This window comes from Talaromyces stipitatus, genomic scaffold, assembly GCF_000003125.1.
Source record: "Talaromyces stipitatus ATCC 10500 scf_1105507295515 genomic scaffold, whole genome shotgun sequence".
Classification (NCBI taxonomy): Eukaryota; Fungi; Ascomycota; class Eurotiomycetes; order Eurotiales; family Trichocomaceae; genus Talaromyces; species Talaromyces stipitatus.
The window spans coordinates 2,284,055-2,304,578 of NW_002990118.1; the positions used below are offsets into that span (position 1 = coordinate 2,284,055).

At 46.5% G+C, this 20,524-nt stretch overlaps 8 protein-coding genes across 8 annotated transcripts; 4 read left to right on the forward strand and 4 right to left on the reverse strand.

Moving 5' to 3' along the window:
- Positions 1-827: 827 nt before the first annotated feature.
- Positions 828-3,915, forward strand: TSTA_048830 (peptidase family M20/M25/M40 protein; the record flags this gene model as incomplete). The annotated part of the gene is made up of 2 exons (XM_002485351.1): positions 828-3,785; positions 3,853-3,915. 2 exons carry the CDS (start codon positions 828-830, stop codon positions 3,913-3,915), a joined length of 3,021 nt encoding a protein of 1,006 aa, XP_002485396.1.
- A 2,229-nt stretch (positions 3,916-6,144) lies between these two features.
- On the reverse strand, positions 6,145-8,748 carry TSTA_048840 (uncharacterized protein; the record flags this gene model as incomplete). Its single annotated transcript, XM_002485352.1, has 8 exons — positions 6,145-6,258; positions 6,317-6,539; positions 6,649-6,929; positions 7,200-7,289; positions 7,370-7,405; positions 7,554-7,817; positions 7,877-8,109; positions 8,148-8,748. 8 exons carry the CDS (start codon positions 8,746-8,748, stop codon positions 6,145-6,147), a joined length of 1,842 nt encoding a protein of 613 aa, XP_002485397.1.
- A 360-nt stretch (positions 8,749-9,108) lies between these two features.
- TSTA_048850 (translocation protein Sec62, putative) lies at positions 9,109-10,730 on the reverse strand. The gene is made up of 3 exons (XM_002485353.1): positions 10,220-10,730; positions 9,610-10,163; positions 9,109-9,553 (listed from the first exon to the last, which is right to left on the reverse strand). The coding sequence occupies exons 1-3, from the start codon at positions 10,668-10,670 to the stop codon at positions 9,353-9,355; spliced, it is 1,206 nt and encodes a 401-aa protein (XP_002485398.1). The 5' UTR covers positions 10,671-10,730; the 3' UTR covers positions 9,109-9,352.
- A 176-nt stretch (positions 10,731-10,906) lies between these two features.
- Positions 10,907-12,881, forward strand: TSTA_048860 (Lectin C-type domain protein). Its single transcript, XM_002485354.1, has 2 exons — positions 10,907-11,131; positions 11,182-12,881. The coding sequence occupies exons 1-2, from the start codon at positions 11,069-11,071 to the stop codon at positions 12,796-12,798; spliced, it is 1,680 nt and encodes a 559-aa protein (XP_002485399.1). The 5' UTR covers positions 10,907-11,068; the 3' UTR covers positions 12,799-12,881.
- A 186-nt stretch (positions 12,882-13,067) lies between these two features.
- TSTA_048870 (uncharacterized protein) lies at positions 13,068-14,755 on the forward strand. The gene is made up of 3 exons (XM_002485355.1): positions 13,068-13,635; positions 13,700-14,476; positions 14,540-14,755. Exons 1-2 carry the CDS (start codon positions 13,150-13,152, stop codon positions 14,354-14,356), a joined length of 1,143 nt encoding a protein of 380 aa, XP_002485400.1. The 5' UTR covers positions 13,068-13,149; the 3' UTR covers positions 14,357-14,476; positions 14,540-14,755.
- Positions 14,756-15,193: 438 nt separating this feature from the next.
- TSTA_048880 (uncharacterized protein) lies at positions 15,194-15,995 on the reverse strand (the record flags this gene model as incomplete). Its single annotated transcript, XM_002485356.1, has 3 exons — positions 15,194-15,211; positions 15,275-15,718; positions 15,762-15,995. 2 exons carry the CDS (start codon positions 15,993-15,995, stop codon positions 15,386-15,388), a joined length of 567 nt encoding a protein of 188 aa, XP_002485401.1. The 3' UTR covers positions 15,194-15,211; positions 15,275-15,385.
- Positions 15,996-16,740: 745 nt separating this feature from the next.
- TSTA_048890 (uncharacterized protein) lies at positions 16,741-17,205 on the forward strand (the record flags this gene model as incomplete). The annotated part of the gene is made up of 2 exons (XM_002485357.1): positions 16,741-16,854; positions 17,017-17,205. The coding sequence occupies 2 exons, from the start codon at positions 16,741-16,743 to the stop codon at positions 17,203-17,205; spliced, it is 303 nt and encodes a 100-aa protein (XP_002485402.1).
- Positions 17,206-17,455: 250 nt separating this feature from the next.
- TSTA_048900 (carnitine acetyl transferase) lies at positions 17,456-19,702 on the reverse strand. The gene is made up of 4 exons (XM_002485358.1): positions 19,588-19,702; positions 19,482-19,530; positions 17,763-19,431; positions 17,456-17,710 (listed from the first exon to the last, which is right to left on the reverse strand). The coding sequence occupies exons 1-4, from the start codon at positions 19,669-19,671 to the stop codon at positions 17,578-17,580; spliced, it is 1,935 nt and encodes a 644-aa protein (XP_002485403.1). The 5' UTR covers positions 19,672-19,702; the 3' UTR covers positions 17,456-17,577.
- Between the last annotated feature and the right edge of the window lie 822 nt (positions 19,703-20,524).

Consider the following 20,524-nt stretch of genomic DNA (forward strand, 5'->3'; position numbering starts at 1 on the left):
TGCATTGTCGATTGTTACCATTGCGCTGGTTCCAATAGATGGAGATTATTAAGATCTTCTTATAGTGGGTAGTTGTGGCTCCTGCGCAAGCCAACTCGATCCTGTTCTATATCTCAATTGACTTCGTAGCTATCTGTGTATTTGTATATCTGTAAGATGGGCTAGTCAGGTACCGGGTCGTCGGGCGGCAGAATCCGCCCGTGCTTCGTTCCCGTGTTTCCTCCACGTTCGCAGACAAAATTACATCCCAACAAGGCCCAGACCAAACCTACAGTAACTAACTACTGGTCAGGATGTAGAAGCTGAGGGCCGAGAAAGCAATTTCGACGACCGATTGGCCCGATTGGGTAACGCGATGATGCCTTACCCAAACTGCGTGTTCGTCTCTAGTTGGCCTAAAAGTTTTCGTTCATGTCTTCCTTCCAACATCTGCCATAGTCTTGTCGCTTATTTGTATATTAATTATTGTGATACGGAGTTCATTTCTGACAGTACTGACTGCGACCGGCTTTCTTATGTGGAACAGCTTTACTGGAGAGAGAGACGAAACTCAATTCCAGTTTTTGTCGAGATTGAATTGGCAATTGTTATTGATCAGGTCCAATTCCACCTTCAATCGCAATCCTTCATTCGTTAAACCAACTGCGAACGAACAGTCTCTTCATGGCTTGAATCAATTGACTCTCATTAACACGCGACAGTTGCCGTTACGGCGTATGGAATAGCTCGTTGATACGACAGAAAATGGGACATGCATTTCAACATCTACTTATACTCCTTCAATACATCCGGCCAATGTCCATCTGCGGGCAGGTAGCATAGGCGTCATGGATCAGAATTCTCCTCCTCCGCCACCACCGCCGCCCAAGTCAGCGATCCCTCGACGCGGGCCTCCTCTGGCGGCCCTTCGGACAGATATTGCTCAACAGCAGCATCAGCAACCTCAATTGCAAGCGCAATCACAGCCGCAACAGCGCACACGTCCGGTCCTCCAAAAACCCCGCGTTCAACGCCTCCGACCCCCAGAAGCCGTCGCAAATGAACCGCAAAGCGTACCACAGCAACCAGAGCCGACGAAGAGAGTGGCGTCAAAAACTAGTCTTCGGGGTCTGTTTGCGCGAAACAAAGCTTTGCGTGAAGAAAGGAAGACGGAAAACAGTCTCCCCGCGGTTGGGGAGAGACGTGGGTCAACCACCCCGTCAACCACGGTTCCGGACACCCCTCGCTCTGTCGCACATACAATAGCTTCAGGTTCGACATTGCATGCGTCGTCGCAGGTAGCTACCCCGACAGAGTCAACGTTCAATGTGGAAACGCCGAATAAGAGTACGAGGGTGAGACCGGAACTGAAATCGAAGGTATCTTCGTCGTGGACACCCCCGCCGTTGTTCCAAGCATACCCTCAGGCGTCAAAGCACGCACGGCTTGCGGTTCCTAATATATCTCCAGATTCTATCTTGCGCATCCACGCGACTCAAGCAGCCAATCTCCGTAACCCTTCTCAACAGGGCGAGGCAGAAGGCGCAGATGCTGATACTACGAAAAAGAATGGGAAAGCTGCAAGGGACAAGAAACCCGTCAGACGAGCTGGATCCACCACGCTTGATCAGATCGTATTTCTCAAAAAGATCTTTGTGTTGGTAACGACGGGTTATTTGCTACAATACTCTGGGGAAGGAAACTATGACAGACTACCGGAAAAGATTATGCGCCTCGGGCCAACTTCAGCTGCATTTGCGAGTGACTCTATTCCAGGGAAACATCATGTGCTGCAAATATCACAGAAATCTACGGACGATGGCGCGCCCGCTGCTGCCACATCTGGACGCACGTTTTTATCCAGGTTTGGCTTGCAGACTGCCGAATCCCGGCGAGCCGTACGGACGTTTCTGGTCGTTATGTCTAGTGCCCAGGAGATGAATAGCTGGCTCGTCGCGTTGAGGAAAACAATTGAGTCACTAGGTGGGAAGAAACATGTCCCGGAAACCGCTCCAGGAGATGACAGCGAAGCTTCCGACGTGCCCAGCAATACGTTACTAGCTCATCGAGGCTCCCGACTTTTGGCTAGTCGCAAATCGACTCTGATAGAATCTAATCCGCCGTCTCCTTCGTCCGATACATTTCAAGGACAGTCCCCGGCAGCTTCTAAGAGGGATTCATATCAAGAGGGAGACCAGCAGCAGCAACCCCGTGTTCCCAGTTTAGTCAAGGCGACCAATCGACTTTCAATCTCAAGTCCTTTGGATATAGTCACAATCCCTACTGGCTTTGGGGATTCTGATATAATTTTTGAAAATCCTCGAGATGCTCCTCAACCGACACAAGGAAGCAGAACAACGCCCACCTCTCCACCGTCTGTGCCTCCGGCCGAGACTCTTGTCCAGACGCCTGCGACGACTCCAGGAAGATTGCGCAAACATTCAACTCCTACTACTGCGAGTATGAATCGACGTTCCCTGACCTCGTATACTGCGACTCAGTTGGAGCGCCAAGGAGAGATAGCTAGAGCTAGCCGTCCTCTGTCGTTTGTCGGAAGTGCCAATACTTCTGCTCCGAAGGGTACATCTGCTGCTCCGCAGCACCCAAGCATTCCTGGTCCAAATGTACGACTTTCTCTACTCCACGGTGAGAGCTCGCGGTCAGCGTTGTCGCATGATGCCACTTCGCGGAAGACGGCTACGACAGAGCCTACATCAAAAGCGGCCGACAAAGCTTCGGAACAGGGCCCAGCCGGTGTAAAAGAAGATTCAATTCCTTCAACACAAAAAAGGCATTCATTGATCTCAGGTCGAATAACAACTACCACTAGTAGCTCGGCCATCGCTACTGCCCGAACTATTCCAACTATCCCTCGGAAATATTCTTTAACGAAAACGGAAAGTTCCGAGCCGGCTACACCTGCATCTACCACGCGAAGATACTATCAACAGCATAAGTTACCTGATATAAACCATACCCCTCGCCTACCCCAACAACAAAGATCCTCACAGCTGACTCAATCTCGACTTCCATCTGTCACTGAAAGAGGGCGTCCTTTACCCCGGCTACCAAAGATCAGCGGTGAATCTTCGGAAACCACGACAGTCCCATCAAGCAATCTCGCTCAATCTGCCTTGTCCAAAGACCGCGCAACCAAGGCGTCAGCTACTGCAGCGAAAGATCGAATACAACTACCACACCGGAGCACGCACCCTCCTACTTCCGAGGACCCATCTAGCCTCCAAAGCAAAGCCTCAACACCCACATCATCCCCACGAACTCCACAAACGCCTAGAGAGGACTCCAGTCGGCGCAACTCATACATAATGCCACAACCACAATCACAACAAACCTCACCTCGCGCTACGACGCGACGAAATCCAAACCTATCATTCTTACCACCAGCACCACCACCAAACGTCCCCCTCCCCGCAGTCCCAACACCAAACATAGCGTTTCGGCATATCCCCTTATGGCAAAGGAGACATCTCCAACAACCATCTACACAACCACCACAGTCACAATTACCGCAGCCACCTCCGTTACAACGACAGCCACAACAACAAAAACATCTACCTCGACCATCTATATCAACCTCATCATTAGCATCTTCCTCACCTCCTACTGCTGCTACAGCGAACCAACAACACTCCCGCCGCCGAAGCTCCGAATTGCGGAGTTTACATCTTCAAATGGCGAATATGTTGAACGATAGTATCATGCACAGGAAACAATCTGATATTTCTGCTACGGGGGCCCCGACTACCACGGCTGATGCAACGCCTACATCTGAGTTTCCGCCACCAGTGAGTACTCAACAGCAACAACAACAACCACGGGGTCAACCACCGCAAAAAGATGAAAAATGACCAGTATAACGATCCTTCACTGGCTTTTAAGGGGGACGTCATCATCACGGTAATAACGGGCACCTGATTCATTGATTTCGCTTCTTGTTGAAAATTGTATTTTATATTTGCCTTTTTTTACATTGTTGGTCTCTCTGCTTGATTATATCATATACCATGGCCGTCCTCACGATATGTTACCGACGATGATGACTTGTTCCCCCTTTGTGTACAATGATTGTAGAATATTGAAAAATTGGATATGTACAAATTTTATAAATCCATTATGACCCGTAGACTTTTAGCCCAGAAAGAACTTGGTAATCATTAGTGAGTAGTATTAAGCTACCTGTACTGGATCTGATGGGGACCTACCTTGCAAGATATGAGTCACCTAGAGTCAGAGATATCTACTCGCAGGTCTTTATAAATACATTTTATAAGGTCAAACAAAAGCACCCAACAAGACGAACCTGTGCAAAGAGAGAAAAAGTGGCATAATCCATTTTGATGTTGTTACCTAGGTAATTGGGAGGAATAGAACTAGGTAGTAACTACATAAAGTACATACCCCTAGCTGCATCTGACACTGCTGGTTTCTATTTAGTTTATACTTACAAAATGGGATATCTGAATGAGGGGAACAGCTTTCGAAAGTGTAGAATACGAAAATGGAAGAAGAGGAAGATGAAATATTGGAATGGTTGCTTGCTTCGAACAGGATGTATCTCTGGAAGGATTTCTTAGCTATTTATGCTTGGGATCCTGCTGCCAGTACATGCAAACGTAATAAACTAACATAAAGATCTTTTATAGAGATCTTATAAAGATTTTCTTATAAAACCAGGAGGTTGTCACGATATGAATATTTTATATGTTAACAGAAGTGAGAGTTTTGTAGGCAGGATTTATTTATATTCAGTTTGGAAGCCTCGCTATTTTTACCTAGCTAGCATGAATATAAGATGGATTGATTACTTTTAAAATGATTTCCTTAAAGCAGTATATTCTACTGTCTAGGGACTTAGGTAACTTCCGAAGATTGTACATTATGAGAGTTGACCTCTCGCCCAACTTGTAAAGTAAGTAAAGACGATTTATTGACCAGGCCACGACCCTGGCATTTTCGTCGTGGAGTCTGTCCTCTCGGATACATACGTTGAACGCATTCTCAGGGGTAAAAGCCGACTGCTGCAATTCCACTCCAATGTAGCCGCTGCTTTGATCATGTTAACATACTTTCGATGGATTTCCCAGTCAACCGTATTACCATCAACCATGTGATGATCTCCAGAGGCAACCTTGGCTAGAATATCCAAAGATTGTTCTTGGTTGTTATATACCTCTCGATATGAAGGGTGAACTGCGTTAAAACCTGCTGCGTCCATCGAAAAAGCAGTCTTGATACGTTCCACCGGAAACGTCACAATTCACGGATGACCAGGATTTTCCTTCGGCAAGAGAATTTTTTGCTATCGCGCTTCTGAGTACGCTATTTGGATGTGAAAATATCCCCTGATATGTTCCCATACGCATGGCAAGGGGGTAGGTATTTCCACTCTGAAATCATCTCGTGTAACAATCCTTTGTTCTTTTCAAATCAATCCAACCCTCCCCCCCCCAAAAAAATATCCTGGTAGCTCTGCCAGGGGACTTTACTTTTACGTCTCTGGTTCCCTGCAAGCTGCAGTGTTGACAAGAATCGCCGATGTCTCGATATCTGTTTGTCTGCCGCTAAAGTCCTCTTAGGATCGAGGCCACTGTTCCGCAGAGCGTCAACCCAGAAGGAAAAATTTCCAGATAATCTTGCAATATCCGTTGGAGTCCTATATCTATCCGAGATTGAGAATACCGATCCTATATGCCCTATGAAATCTCCAATACTTACGTGACACCGTGTTTCACGTCGTGGCTGCAGAGAGGCTATAGCAGCATGGAGGCAAGTTAGTCCATCTTCCTGTGGGATCGATATGTTTGCTTTGTTCCTCAAATGTCAACGGAATAAGTCGATATTGTCTTTTTGGATTCGAGCTCATGATAAAGATTAATGTGCGCCCATGTTCGTTAACGTCCTTTATAATTGGACGAAAGTGATCGCTTATTGATCGCCAGGAAAACTGCTTTTCACGCAGGATGTGGTTGCAAAAGAGATGCCAGAAGTTCCGGCCCTTTCAGTCAGGTTCTGCAGGGTTCAATTTAGCACCTTTCCACTAGAAGATTATAGATGGCCCAATAGTCTACTCCAAGAAAGAGTTGGCCGCCTACGTCCAAACCATACAGTAGAACATTTCTAGCTCCACAAATTAGTTAGATACAGCTATCTAAGATGTTCAATTCTGGATGCATACCTGCCGTTATCATTAACGCACTGACTGACGGCCCCCGTATCAAGAAGAAAACGGACAAAGTCACTTTGACCACTTCGGCAGGCCTGGTTGATATATCGTTTTACCCTGTTTATTTCGGAGAAGAAAAATGAGGTCACTTACCAGCCCAAGACTCCGGTCGTACTCGTCCACGGTATTCACAGAATACTTTCTCTTGATAAATTCATTTCTGATACCCACAATATCCCTCCGTGTAACAAGATCCCATATTCCCTCTGATGATGGCACAGTATGCATCACTGTCAAACTCTGCTGCACACTACTGTCACCAAGCCCATTTGTCCATAATCTGGCCCACAGGTCCTTACCAGAATACCAGGAAGGGCTAAATTTCATTTTCATTCCCCATGATACCATGTCGGCGAGTCTCATGACTTCAGACGCATTATTAGACGTCAAGGCCAGTGAAAAGGAAATAAAATAGCGAAACTCACAGCTGCAGTACAAGTAATCCCAGAGATAAACGATCTATGTTCCCTCTTAGGAGGTCGGAAGCGTCAGACAGCTTCCAGTCATAAGATAGGGCCTTGAAAACGTTCTTGACCTTTTCCCGATGCGTTAACTTTGCCGCTCTAATATCCTGGATAATATCATCTAACATCTTGAGAGGAGGACGAGCTCTCTCGAGACACATAGAAACGCCACAGTCATTTGTTGCGTCTGTACATAGATATCCAATCTCGGTTAGCAGGTTCTCCATGATCGATAGTTTGACCTATAGGTCTGACCTGTTTGTCAAGACATTCTACACCAGCTTCACAGACCGATGCGTCGATTTCACAATTTTTCAGGAGCTCTAGCGTTCAAGGAGAAGGCGCTAAGGGCACTGACTGCAATTCCAAAATTTTCTACCATGGCCTATAGTCAGCTTCAAAGTCGGATCCTAGGGTACTGGGGTAAATAGAAGCGTATTTTGAGATCCTTTTGTATGACTAGATCTTTTTGCTAGCAATAAAAGATTCAAGGTCTTAATCAGTGAAATAACTAGATTGGTCACTACAACAGGCTGACCTGTCCTCAGCGTCGTTGCGGCCTTGCAGACAGTAAGAGATAATGCTCTTGGTTGATTGACAATCTAATAATATATCTGCAAGACGGTCGACAGTCTTTTGGCAGGGAACTGAAGATTAAAAATAAGACCCCGATTGTGTTTACCTCTTTACGCCATATTTTTGATTCCTTCCAGGTTACCTAGGCAGTTGTCGTAGCCCTAAGTTCAGCTTTGCATAGGGATGGAGAATCTTCCCTTATCCTCGACTCCCTATCGGGTCATTCCATAGCGGGCTGTCCTTATTCCTAAGGGCAATGGTTACTTGAATGTCGTCAGTTTCTCTCTCACATTTAGCTTTGTCTCGCCAGGTTTGAGGTCTAAACGCCACTTAACCCGTCTCTCAAACACAATACAAACATCTGAGCCACCGAATTGGAAGCATGAAATATTATCTCCTTTTTTCACTTTGTCCCCAACTTCTACTGTCATCTTCACGGAGGATACCTGGGCCATTCCTATGGGAAGAACCGCCACTTTTCCATATTTCTCTGGATGACAATCAAGCCACGAGTCTGACACCATTGATACCCTGGGTCGTCCGGGGCCGTAAGACTGTAGAAGTCGTTTTTACGTTGCCCCTGACGATGATTCTTATCCGCTGGTGCACGCACAAGGCCTCTTGACCCTTTGATCCCAGATTTCTCCAACTTTTTAGAAACCTGAAGATAGACCTGATCTTGAATGCTTCTCACTTCGATTACCTTCCCACTAACAGGTGCATGCTGCCGGTGATAATCAGTCGGCCCCAAAAAGGCGTGCATGAAGCTACCATTCTTGTAATCAATACCTGACCCCGGAGAAGTGTCTCCACTGGCCATTCCACTCCTTTGACGTCTAGTGTTTCCTTGAAATTAATGTTCCCGTCTATAATGTCCCAGTGACCATCAAACATGGAGTCGGCAACATGGACTATCACATCATCTTCACCGGGGGAAGCAACTGGCCGAGATTTATTGATATCCTTCCAACGTCTCGCAAACCAGTGATTAAAGGATTTTCTGCCATTCTCGGGCTCTTCCCACTCATCTGCCGTCTTACTGTAGTTCTCATTTCGATAGAACGAGTACACGGACCCAGCGGATTCAGGACTGTCAAGCCATTTCCCCTGCTCACAAGCAAACGTAACAAGCCAATACGAAAACCAAGTCAAATCAGTATTCGCAGTTGTGGGAGCAATCTTGGTCTGATATGGTTCTAGAATTAGTTGGTCAAGAACCCAGTAAAAAACGAGTAGTTTGTTCATGAGCTCGTCACCGGTGCTAGAGACTTTGGGAACCCATCTGACCAACTCGTCGACGAACTTGATATAGTCTGATAACGAGTGGATATTTTCTTGTTTCATTTCCTTGTCGCCACCATTTTTGGGATCGATGGGGGAAGATACCGCGTCCTCGAATTGAGTGGTTCTCTCTTTGGTTCGACAGATGAAATCTGCGAGGTCGTGGGCGACTATAGACTTTGGCTTGTAGTTTTGGGTTGTCATGTTTATTCAAGATTCAATTAATCCTTAGAGGCAGAATTGTATACTTCCATGAGCAATCGAGACCCCCAGCCTGACTCAACACTCTTATATACCATCATGGTGGTGGCCAAAATGGATCGCCAGCCACCAGCCACAGAATATCTACTCTAAGTCATAATGAGCTACCATAGTATAAACTACCTATTCCACACGCTACTTTGTCTGAGATTCTGCGTGAATCGCTAGCCAAACACCTGAAATGGTTCCACATCTAGGCATATAGACACCAAACACCCCTTCGAACTACCCTTCTTATCCAGACGTTATAGATTATCGAGGCGTGATCATGGATCATAGATGCGTTGCTGTATACAGGCGAGCATACGGAAAAATTGGAGTAACATACCATTATCTGAATATAACTGATATAGTGCAACCAGAAATCAAGAAACGCGCTGATCATACCCTGCCGCTCATACCGAAGCGGGAAAATGTGAATACAAAACAAGCAAAACACATGAGAGAAAGTACCAGTTTATAATGGGAACCATGGCTTTTTTGGGGAATGACATACACGTTTCGCGAAGGAATACAAAATATATGAAAAGCTTTGAACTGGTCTTTACTACTCCTCGGCGTCCTCAACGCTTGCTGCAAGGCTACGTTTAGATGAGTGGTCCGTCGCTGCAGGGGCAGTCCTGCTCGGAGCAGTAGCAGGAGCTGGAGCTGGAGCAGCGGTATCTTTGGCTTTCTCAGATGTGCCTTGAGCGTCAGCTGAAGGGGCAGATTTTGCCTTCTTGGATAATTTCACTTTCTTTTTCTTCTTCTGTAGGAATGATGGTCAGTTATAAGATGTTGTACAGTTAGAGGCGAGCCACATACCTCTTGCCAACCCCACAGAGGCTTGAAACTGTCAAAGAATCCGACATCCTCGAACAGGTTCGGGAAAAGCCACAACCCAGGTGGAACAACAAACACAGTGACACAGAATAGGACAAGTCGGAATATCGCCATGGCGAAGAACGCAGCTAACAAACCCATCATACCAACACTAAGATACCAAACACCCTGACGCAACACGATAGGCCATAGTGGGAACAAGACAACGGCAAAGATGGCAAGAACCACACCAATAGCCATCGCTTTCTGCTTCCATTGAGACCCTTCGTATAAAAACACGTAGTGCATCATTGGATCTGTCTCTTGGTGTTGCTCGATCTTAACGGTCCATAATCCCTTTACTCGCTTTGTTTTGCCGTGGTTGTGGCCGGCATGTGGATCTATTTTGGTAACCCGTAATGCTAATAATGATAGAGGGAGGAGCTTGAACACGTTTTCTGCCGATGCTCGATCTGTGACGGGAGGTAAGAGCCCTTTGCTCTTGGCTGCGGCTTTTGCATATGCTGGAGACTCGATGGCTCGGATTGCACGTTTGACTAGGTAATGACTCTATCAACGAGATTGCCTCCACAGAATAGTAACTGATAAATACCTTTGAACATGTCCTTTCGTTGCCCATCCAAGATACATGTGCGAGTCTTCAAATCCTGTGTCCGCAACCATTTTGCTAACGCGATAGCTTTCGGGTCTGGAGGGTTGTTGGGATTAACGTTAACCTGCTTTTGAATCTGTTGCTGTGGAACCGCTCCTTGAGGAGGTTGTCCAGGTGCTCCTTGTTGTGCTTGCGCCTGCCCTGGTTGGCCTTGCTGCGCGGCTTGTTGAGCGGCGGCACGTTGTTGTAAAGCCCTCATCCTCAACCCTTGCACATATTGTTCCGGAGTCAATCCATGTTTGGCTGCTTCGGCGGCAACCTGTTCTCGCTGCATTTTCACAAAGGCCTCTGGTGTCATTCCTCTTTTTGCGGCTTCAGTGGCGACTTGCTGTTGCATGTGTTGTTGAAATGCCGCCATTTGCTGCGGTGTCATTCCGGGAGGAGCAGCCATCTTGGGCGTGTTGACTTGTCGCAATCAATTATAGAAATTTGTGGACAGTACAGTTGAATATTATCCGTAAGGTAAATTCAAAAAAAAAAAAAAAAATTCGAAGCGTGAAGTCGAGTTGGGGTTTGAAAGTTGAGGATGACATTTAGCCCGAAGAGGCCACATTATCAGATGCGTGTCTCAAAGGGGTAAAGCGCCGGCGATGACATAGGATTCTCCCGCGCATTTCCCTTGAACTTATCCTCTTGATTGTTGATTCCCATCATCTATCACAATGGCATGAAATATGCCTGCCGTTGATTATAATACGTTGCAATTATTGTTCCTTTTGTGGCTCTGCATGCCAGACTTTCTGAGATGACTGCGCGCTGCGAACCCTGAACACAGCTTCTCTGGTCGGCATGTCTGGGAGCTATACGTCGGACTTTGCTCTGCTAAACAGCACGTTCTGGGTCGATTTACTGGTAATACCGACATCCCGGTAAACAATAATTTGAGCTAACTGAAATCACAGAGCCAACGAGATGTCTCAGCTCAAGTCCCCATCAACTACGTGACGGAGCCTTCGATCGCGCTTACCGCAGCATGCTTCGGCGATAATCGATATCTTGGAGACGCAGGATCATTCTGTTTATCGGATCTTTTGACAGTTGGATACCGCCGTTTCATTATCGATGTTTACTGGTCTCCCTCAAATCGACAATGGCTACTCTGTCCTGTTTCAATTCCCTCCAACTCGACATCGGATGATTCCCCTTACAGGCTAGGAAACTATACTTGCTCAGGCACCTTCAATCTAACAACGATTATGGAGGATTTACGCAGCTATATTAGGTCTAGCAGCGCAGATATAGACTCCACGTTTCTCTACATCGTGTTCAACATACATGTGGCGGCGGACTCGAACAATCCTGATCAACCTGCTTCTATAGTATCGAGTGCAGATCTCCCCTCAGGATCTCTTCTGCTGGGAGAAATATCGAATAATGCTCTTGATTCATTTATATACACACCCCCAGAACTCGCAGAAGAACGAAGCAACCTCAATGATTCGTGGTACCATGGTACCAGATCAAGAACAACGGTGTTACAGGAGTACTTTACCACGATACGTCAAGACAATCATATCCTAAGCACGCCGGATGGATGGCCTTGTCTGGCTTACTTGATCAACAAACGGGCAAAGCGATTGATACTTGGCCGAGGCAGCATTGACCCTCAGCTACAAGGGTACAATGTCTCTGGTGATGAGCCGTACATTTTTTCTACGAATTATATAGAAGACGCTATCAATGTATCGGCGACATCCGCTGGACAAGGATTACAGTTTGGATGTTTCTACAACCCGCAGAGTACGGATCCCAAGAATCTGAACAACTCTTGGGCATTGTCGACTCTTAATGAGATCGGCCCAAACATCTCACACTCTACTTCGCTTTTGTTGAAGAATTATACGGGCTGTGGTATCACGCCTGTTATCAACCATACCTTGGGTGGCCAGTCGGCGGATATTGGAGTTGATCCCTATCGAAACCTATCTCTATCGACAATGTGGTCATGGGCTGTGGGAGAGCCTCGAAACGCAAGTAGTCTTCCCGGCTACGAGGAAATCGCTCCCAGCAGTGACATACTTCGCTGTGCAATGATGGATCCTACCTCCAACGGGCACTGGCGAGCCGGAAATTGCTCAGACACCTATCGCGCAGCCTGTCGCGTGGACAGTAGGCCTTATTCATGGGTTCTCTCGGACAGCAGACAATCATTCGCCGATTCTAACAAAATATGCTCAAACGGGTCATCCTTCGACGTACCGCGTACCGGCCTGGAGAATACATATTTGTACCATACAGTCCTATCGGCCAGCGATACACCAAACGAGCCGGTCTGGATCAATCTGAACTCGATTGATGTTCAATACTGCTGGGTATTGGGAGGCGCAAACGCGACTTGTATCTATATAGCGGATGCAGACAATGTCGGCAGAAAAACGGTTCTTGTGCCCACCATTGCTGCGATTATAATTCTGGTTATCACAGCTGCGACTCTTTTCGTCAAGTGCAACTCCAATCGGAGAATTTCTCGGAGGAAGAGAGTCAATCAAGGCTGGGACTATGAGGGTGTACCTTCATGATCCTCAATGTTCAATTGTCTGTAATTATACTGTATTCTAAGTTCTGGTGCCTGTCGTGACGCTTACTCGAATATTCATATACTCAATATCTACCTTCTTGAAGATTAACCAAGAATAAATACAAAGAATTCTGTGAATGTTCAGTCCTAACCCTAACCCCAATCGCCGCTGCGCTGCAGTCACAATTTTGGAGCTGTCACATGATACCCCGCATTGATGTCAGACAGGCACTATCAACCAATCCATCAAACAACATTCTTTCACTCTCTGATGCTCTGGGGTGCAGTGCAAACAAAATCTAAAAAAAAAAACACAAGCTGAGGACCCTTTACTTTCTGAAAATCTGCCCAAATGGCTCCGGACCTCAACTCCCTCCCTCCCTCCAGATCATCAACTTCTTCCCCGCTCCATGCACGCAACAACTGGCCAGCTCCTAGCACAGAAGGACAAAGCAGTAATGACAGAAATCACTCATCTTCACGATCGTCAAGCATTCCACCAGCAGCAGCCATGAATCCTCTTAGCTCAGCAGACCTGTCACACGGTTCACCCCTCGGTGGTGGACATCGCAGCTCTCCTCAGAGCACTAGGCCTTCGATCTCAGAGGGTCGTCGACGCTCTCACCTCAACTTGAATGATTCGCCCTCTGCTGCTGCTATTGCAGGTACTGATCATCATGAACACCGCTCACCTTCTTTCAGCAACTATTTTCGTACTGCCAGCCCATCGAGCTTGGGAGGGAGTCCTATCATCGCAACTGGGGACCCGCATCATCAGCGTGCACCATCCTTGGGAGAGTTGCATCAAGAACTTGAACAGGAGCAAGAAGCCCAAGTGGTATATCCCCTTCTGAACAGCATACAAAGTGAAATATCAAGACTTGAAGCTAATAGATCCACAGAACCGTCTTCTCCAGATGATCCGTCAACAACAACTTCAGCTCCAGCAACTCCAACTCCAGCAACAACAGGGCTCATCATCCACTTCTGGGACTGCAGTGGTCGATGACAACAACAATCTCACTCCAAACTCTGAGCGCTCCCACCAGTTCCCCACCATCCCACCACTCCCGACTCCAGGCGTCTCTCGCTCGTCAACAGTCCATTCGCATTCCCACTCCCCATTCTCCACTCGTCGTGGTTCACGTGGCTCAGAGACAGCAGCGACAGCCTATCAACCATTCTACCCGCTTCCCAACGCTCCACCCTCCGACTCGGTCTTTGACTTGAGCGATGTGTTGGACAGACAGCAACATGACTCCTCTATTGCAGCGCGTCGAGGAAGTCTGGACGACAATGCGTACTACCAGGCTGAAATTGCTAGTTTGAATCGTGACAATCGCATGCTTCGTGCTCGTATCCGAGTTCTCGAGCGTCAGATTGCTGAATTGTCCTCTTCTGCTTCCTCTACAGGTGCAGCAGCCGCAGGGAACACTGATTCTTCTGATGGGCCCAGTGTTACTACTACTACTGCGACTGCGACTCAGGTTGATGCGGATACGGGTTCTGCAGCTACCCAGGAAGAGCCCCGGGCAACAGAGAAAGACGCCACAGGCTGAATCTAGATTTATTGACTGATCTCTGCACGAGAAGGATAGAACCGGTATTCTATCTAGGGACTCTACCTTGACAGACCATTAATTCAACACATTTTCTATGCAAGGGACATGAACTCAGGAGTAAGTCCACTATTGCACTCAACTATCAGTCTACAAAAACTCACTAATTCATGCCTTCATCAGTCCAACATCAATTCACGACATCATGTATTTTTATTACTCTCATCAACACGGAACGCAAAGAGCGAAATGAACTGAAAATAAATCAGGAAGCATAGTTTTAATACATTCAGGGTCGAGGGCATTCGACAAGAAGCTTCACAAAACAAGCAAATAATGTTGTACTCTTGAGTAGTGAAACCACTTTTGGCCCCATACAAATGAAATTCCATTCATTCTGATATACATATTACAATGACGTAGATATATAACTCTAGTTACAGCTGGGAGTGCACTGCTACTATCTACATAAGTGATTGGTATGTGCCGGCACACAGTACCTTGACACAACGGTTAGCATTATGCTACTTTGCTTAGGTATACTTAGCCTACCATACATCCAATTTGGGATTGATTTCACATCACATTACTTGAAATCCACAGTTACCAAGAGTATTTCAGAAGGGATGGATCGGTGAAAACAGCCAAGTTTTAAACCTCCAGTTTAGTTTTCTATGCATCAGTTGACTGATTAGAATATCTGCGCACATAAAGGCACCCTCAATTCTGAAGATTAATCCGTACCATGAGGATGAGATGGTCAATCCAGTCCCTCGACAGAAAAGAAAAGTATCTCCCTGGTGCGCAACTTGGAGGTCGTCGTCTGCCCAGTCTCATCGGTGATGGTTACTTCTCCTGGTAAAGCGAGATAAGTACTGGTATTTATCACAAAGTTTAGAACAGGAAAGCAAAGCATACCTTCTAGCACAATTCTTGCTTAGTCGAAGGCATATATAGGTGGTGATACAGGGGCTCCCTTTTCAACAACTCGCGTATGCTCGGAGTCGATAAACCCAGGGGATATGGAATTCACGCAGATTCAGAGTGGCGCGAGTTCGACAATAACAACTCCCTGAGAATTACTACGGTGCCCTTAGAGGAACTGCAGGTGGACATGCGGTATTTAGGAAGGACTGTGTACGAGATGATTGATGCGACACGGACGATACTTCCAGGACTTCCCTTCTTAAGAAACTGCTTGGCAGCTAGTTGACTTGCGAAAAAATGTCCCGAGGACCTTCGGTGTGTTTTCAGTCCTCCGTCCTGCGTAAAGGCATTCTGGCTTGGGAAACATATCTCTTGAACTCTTTGCATGTCTGTCCAGGTATGTTCAACGAAAGGCTTCTCAGTTGCGGCCCCTGCCTGCAGAGGTAAACAACCCATTCAAGGAGCCAAGGAATTGTACGGCCTGATCAAATGAAGACGTAAGGCTCTTCTCGTCGGCTACGCCGTTGTGATATATATGATCTTTATACCATATCTCTTTGTGAGCATTCCGAACTCTTCGAGTATCTCTGATGTCCAGCACTATAATGTTCCCGTCATATACAGAGATGGCATGGACGACAGTAGAGCTAACACCTTGGCTTCCTCCGGCTACGATGTAATCGGCCCTGCAAATTGAAGAGTGGATGGACATCGCAGAAAGGGGTGGCTATTTCATGTTTGCTGTGAATGTCGTCCGGAAAATCCGGAAGAATTTCTGAACGAGTAGACATTGTAGCCAGCCAAGAGAGCGACTCCTATACTTGTCTGTAGGTTAGATTGATATGGTATCGGAAACATAGGAAGCATTGCAGATTGGTAGAGTCGTGGCTTTCAACTTTCGAGAAACGAGATGGTCTTGCCAAAGAGTTCACGCAGCCAACGTAAATTCCGAGATTGCCGCAAGAGCAATCTTTTTCAATGCATCCTTCTTGTGGATGTTTGCATAGTTATATGGAGTAAACCTGTTCAACAAAAAATGCGAAGAGTTTGGCATTCTGTGCCGAAGACCATCAGAGTGTTTTTTCACCGGCTCTCATTTCAAGAGTGCGAGCAGCTTTCCAAGATTTCAAAATAATCATCTCTAAACTTCGGAATATTCCAAATCAAACACCCTATTGTTTCGCAAGCACCTTAGGCAGCGCCCTTTTCGATTACCGTGTTGGTGAATTTGGGTCATTCATTCAAGCATCGGATTTCCATAAACACCTTATCCCAGAACACATGCCAACGAAACTAGACAAGCAGTTACTCTAATCCAATCACGGCATCATTCTTCATTCTTCATCCATGCGGACATTAACTCGACCGACATTCTCACTGACCAAGGAAGGCTGACTACATTAGTAAATTGCGAATGTGCTGAATATTTTCCTGTGTATTGGGAGTTCACAAAAGCAATGTATGAGATAATTAATGATGAGGCCATGGAAAATGTTGTGCGCGACGCATTTGATCAGGACTATACAGACGAGCTAGACGTGGAGAGGAAGCTTGGACAGCGTCACCATGGGGTATTTAGGTTTGAGCTATAGATCGCAATCCTGTCTCGTTAAAAGCAGTTGGACCGTCCTTATGTTATTTGGAAGGTAGGAGTAATCTGTGATTCGAATCTGGCTCCCTAATTCGTTTTTTTTTTTTTTTTTTCACATAGCATACTTACATTCAGGATTCAGAACCCTTCTTCCAGCAGCCCTTGTATCACGCCAATTTATGTTATTCAAAGAGTCATCCACAGATCCTTCTATGAGTCTTATACGACCGTTTGCGAGAGCCTGAGTGTGTTGGTCGCTATAATACAAAAGGGTGTCGGAGGGTTACAACATCGCACTGGGCATGATATCGGGCCACCTTCTACTACATAGCTACGAAACTTAACTCAAGAGTGAGTAACTAAGTGGTGGGTGAGTACGTTGATTGGATATTGACAGCGGAAAATATACCTACAAAACCAAACCGGGCCTTGTTTTTCGATGAGCGGTATATTTCCGGTTCTCACTGCTCAGATATCTTTACCTAGCTTAGTACATCTGGCCAGTTATGTGATACGACGAACCAGGTACAGATAGAATTATTTACCACTAAGTTAGTCAGGTCGATCATTCCGTTCATCCGATCAACTCATATCATTCATTGGTCAACACTTGACAGGATACTGTATCAAATCTATATAGTCCACTTCACGCGGACGACGAAGCTCTTTAGAAGATGAAGGAAAGAAAAAAATATATACAAGTTTACAACTTGGCCTTCTCCTTCTCAGCCAAAAGGTCAGGCATTAATACATCACGGATTTCGAGCGCGGCTTCATTGAGATAGAAACTCATGCGCTCTGAGCCGAGTCTTTTGGAGACGATGTTGAATTGGAGACTAGAAACTATATTAGTATGTGGTTTACACGGGCATGGTAGAGAAAACTAACCTGTCTTCGTTGATCATATAAGCAATACCAAATCCGTCGTCAATCACTTGACTCCAACCGTAACCATTGAAATACTCGGAACTGAGTTGGGAGGTTGACAGATACCACGAGCTGCTGTAGGTATATGCAGGATCTTGGTAAATTTCAGGCAGCTTCTCGCCTTCTTGTAATAGTTTCTTCAAGCCGAACAAGTGGCGATCAACACCCTTGCCATCACTGGCTTCCAAAGTATACTTTGTGTGTTGTTTAAGAGCTTCGCGAAACAGCTTGACGACTTCCTCGCGAGGGACCTTGGGGTCCTGGTGGGCGCGACAGAAGGCGACACTCTCGTCGGATACGGTTCGGGTGGTCTCGGTACGGCCTTCTTGGAACTTACGGGTCGACGCAGATTCATATGTGGGTCGGTTGATGCCGTACATCTTGTAGTAGGCGAGTTGGATCACCATCTGGACGTATGCATCGGGACTGCATTTGAATTTCTTGATCAATCCTTTGCCGTAAGCCTGGAATGCTTGTACGCGCAACTCATGGGCAGCAATTTGAGATTTGTGTTCTTGGAGCGCTTCATTGATGGCCTTCTCGGTCTCAAGGTTGAGCTCGAAGTTGATGGGAGCTGGTGGGGGAAGTGTAGATCGGACCGGTGTGTTGTCAAAGTCAAGCTTGTTGCCAAAGATCAAACTGTTGACGTAGTCGTTCAAACGATGCGTGGGAGTACCATCCATCATACTATGTTCACCCATGAATCCAGCAGTCCCGTTATCGTTGATGATAAACTGGAGTGGCTTGTCGAACCAACGATTACATCCATCACCGTGCCAGTACTGGTGTGCTCGCTCCTCAAGAGTCACAGGAGCAGCGTCATCCAAGCAGACCAAGAAAGCAGAGGACTCAATGTCTTTCAATGCTTTGGCATTAGCGGGGCTAGCTTCGAGCAATTTTGCTCGTGACGCGGTCCAGTGGTCACGATTTGCAGCGGTCAAGACACCGACAGGGTTGACGGGATGCTCAGCACGTTCATAGATGTGCTCAAATTGCTTTTGCAATTCTCCGGATGTGAGCTGTTGGCCATCGACGACGTAGGGGACCTTGAAGAATTGGTTTTTGCGGACAACAGTAAAGTGCTTGTTCTCCTCGGGCGAGTACTTTTGAGGGTAGTCAGCGGGCAGAGCAGGGATACGGGTACAGTTAAACATGTATTGGTATGAGCTCATTGCCATGGGCAGTTTCCTCAAGTACTCTGGCTCTAAAGATCCATCGTCAACCTGGCGCTTGAAGTCGAGAGCGGAAAGGGTCACGGTGGCAGCACGCGCGGCAGGGTTGCTGCGACGTAGGCGGTCATCCCGGTAAGAGTAAAAGTAAGAAACATAAGGGACCACAGGGTCTCTGTAGCCCAAGTAAGCGGCAAAGTTCCACCATTCGGTGAGCCAGTTATTGATCTTTGGGTCGTCGCGACGAGCGATAAGTCTCTTTTGGAGTGTCTCTCCTTGGCCGCCTGGCTTAATGAATTCTTCCACGGCCTTGGTCGTCCGTTCGTACTCGGAAGCCGAAAGTAGCGGATGAACGGATTTTAGGTAGCGCTTTGCGGTTTCTTCAAGTGTCGGGACGGGGAGTTTGGGAAGGGAGTTTTCGAAACGAAGCATTTTGCCTTTGGAAAGATCCTCGACATAACCTGTTGAAGTCAGTCACATGCATCAAGGTAACTTTAGCGGGTCGACTTACCCTCCGGAACAGAAGATTGCTTTCGCCGTTGGGGCGCCATAGCTAATATCTGTAAGTAGAAGAATATCAGCAAATACTCTATGTCTGAATACTTGAGACAACCTACAGGAGAAGTCCTGTTAGATAGTCGCAAAGCGGGAGCACGTCCGAGAGAGGGTGAGAGACGACTTCGAGCGGAAGTCAGAAACATCCCCTCGACTGAATAAATCACGGCGCAAAAATGGTATTGAACAGGAGAAAAAAAATTTTGATAGGTGATTAAAAGAAAGGTAAAATCACAAGCAAGACGTGTCGAACTAAAATAATCTCTGTGATAAGGATTGGTTATATGGTGAGATCATGGGGAAGGCCAGCGGAAACGAAAGCTGGAGTTAGCCGGGGTGAAGCGCAACGAGAAAGAGCCGTAGCCTCGGCTGAGGGGAGCGCGTTTTATTACGCTCCAGGTTGGTATGGTACGGTAACAGCTGTTATTTTTGACTCTTCATTGTGCTTGGACGACACCATCGGTTGAATGGAAGTTCATATAAGAGTTTCTCATGCACAAAGACATTTTCGTCAATATGTCAATTCGCCAATTTGGGACTCAAATGTGCCTTTTAAGTTGAACTATTTATTCATCATAGACTCAGTGCTCAGGTACTCTGTACGTATCACTCTGAACCTCGGCTGGTTCGAGATTTGACGTCATTGGCCAGTTTCCCCGTTAGTTTCATATTAACCCTAACCCTTATTTCCGATGTCCGTGCAAACGTGATCTCTAGAGCCCTAATCCTCTAGGTGAGTAGATTAGGGCTTCTCTCGCATTGCCCTAAGATCTACTAAAGATAGGATCTGGATAGAGGTGCAGGGCGTAGGGCTATACAAAAACTATATCCAATATACTGCTAATTCTACATCATATCTCTGTGCTTGTCGGCCTCGGAGTGGAACTGTTACAGCGATGATGGGTTAAATCGACACTTGCGGGTTCCTCCTCATTTTGACTCTACTGTCTAGGCCCAAAGACTACGCATATTTGTGTGCTTTTGTTCTGGATGATACCT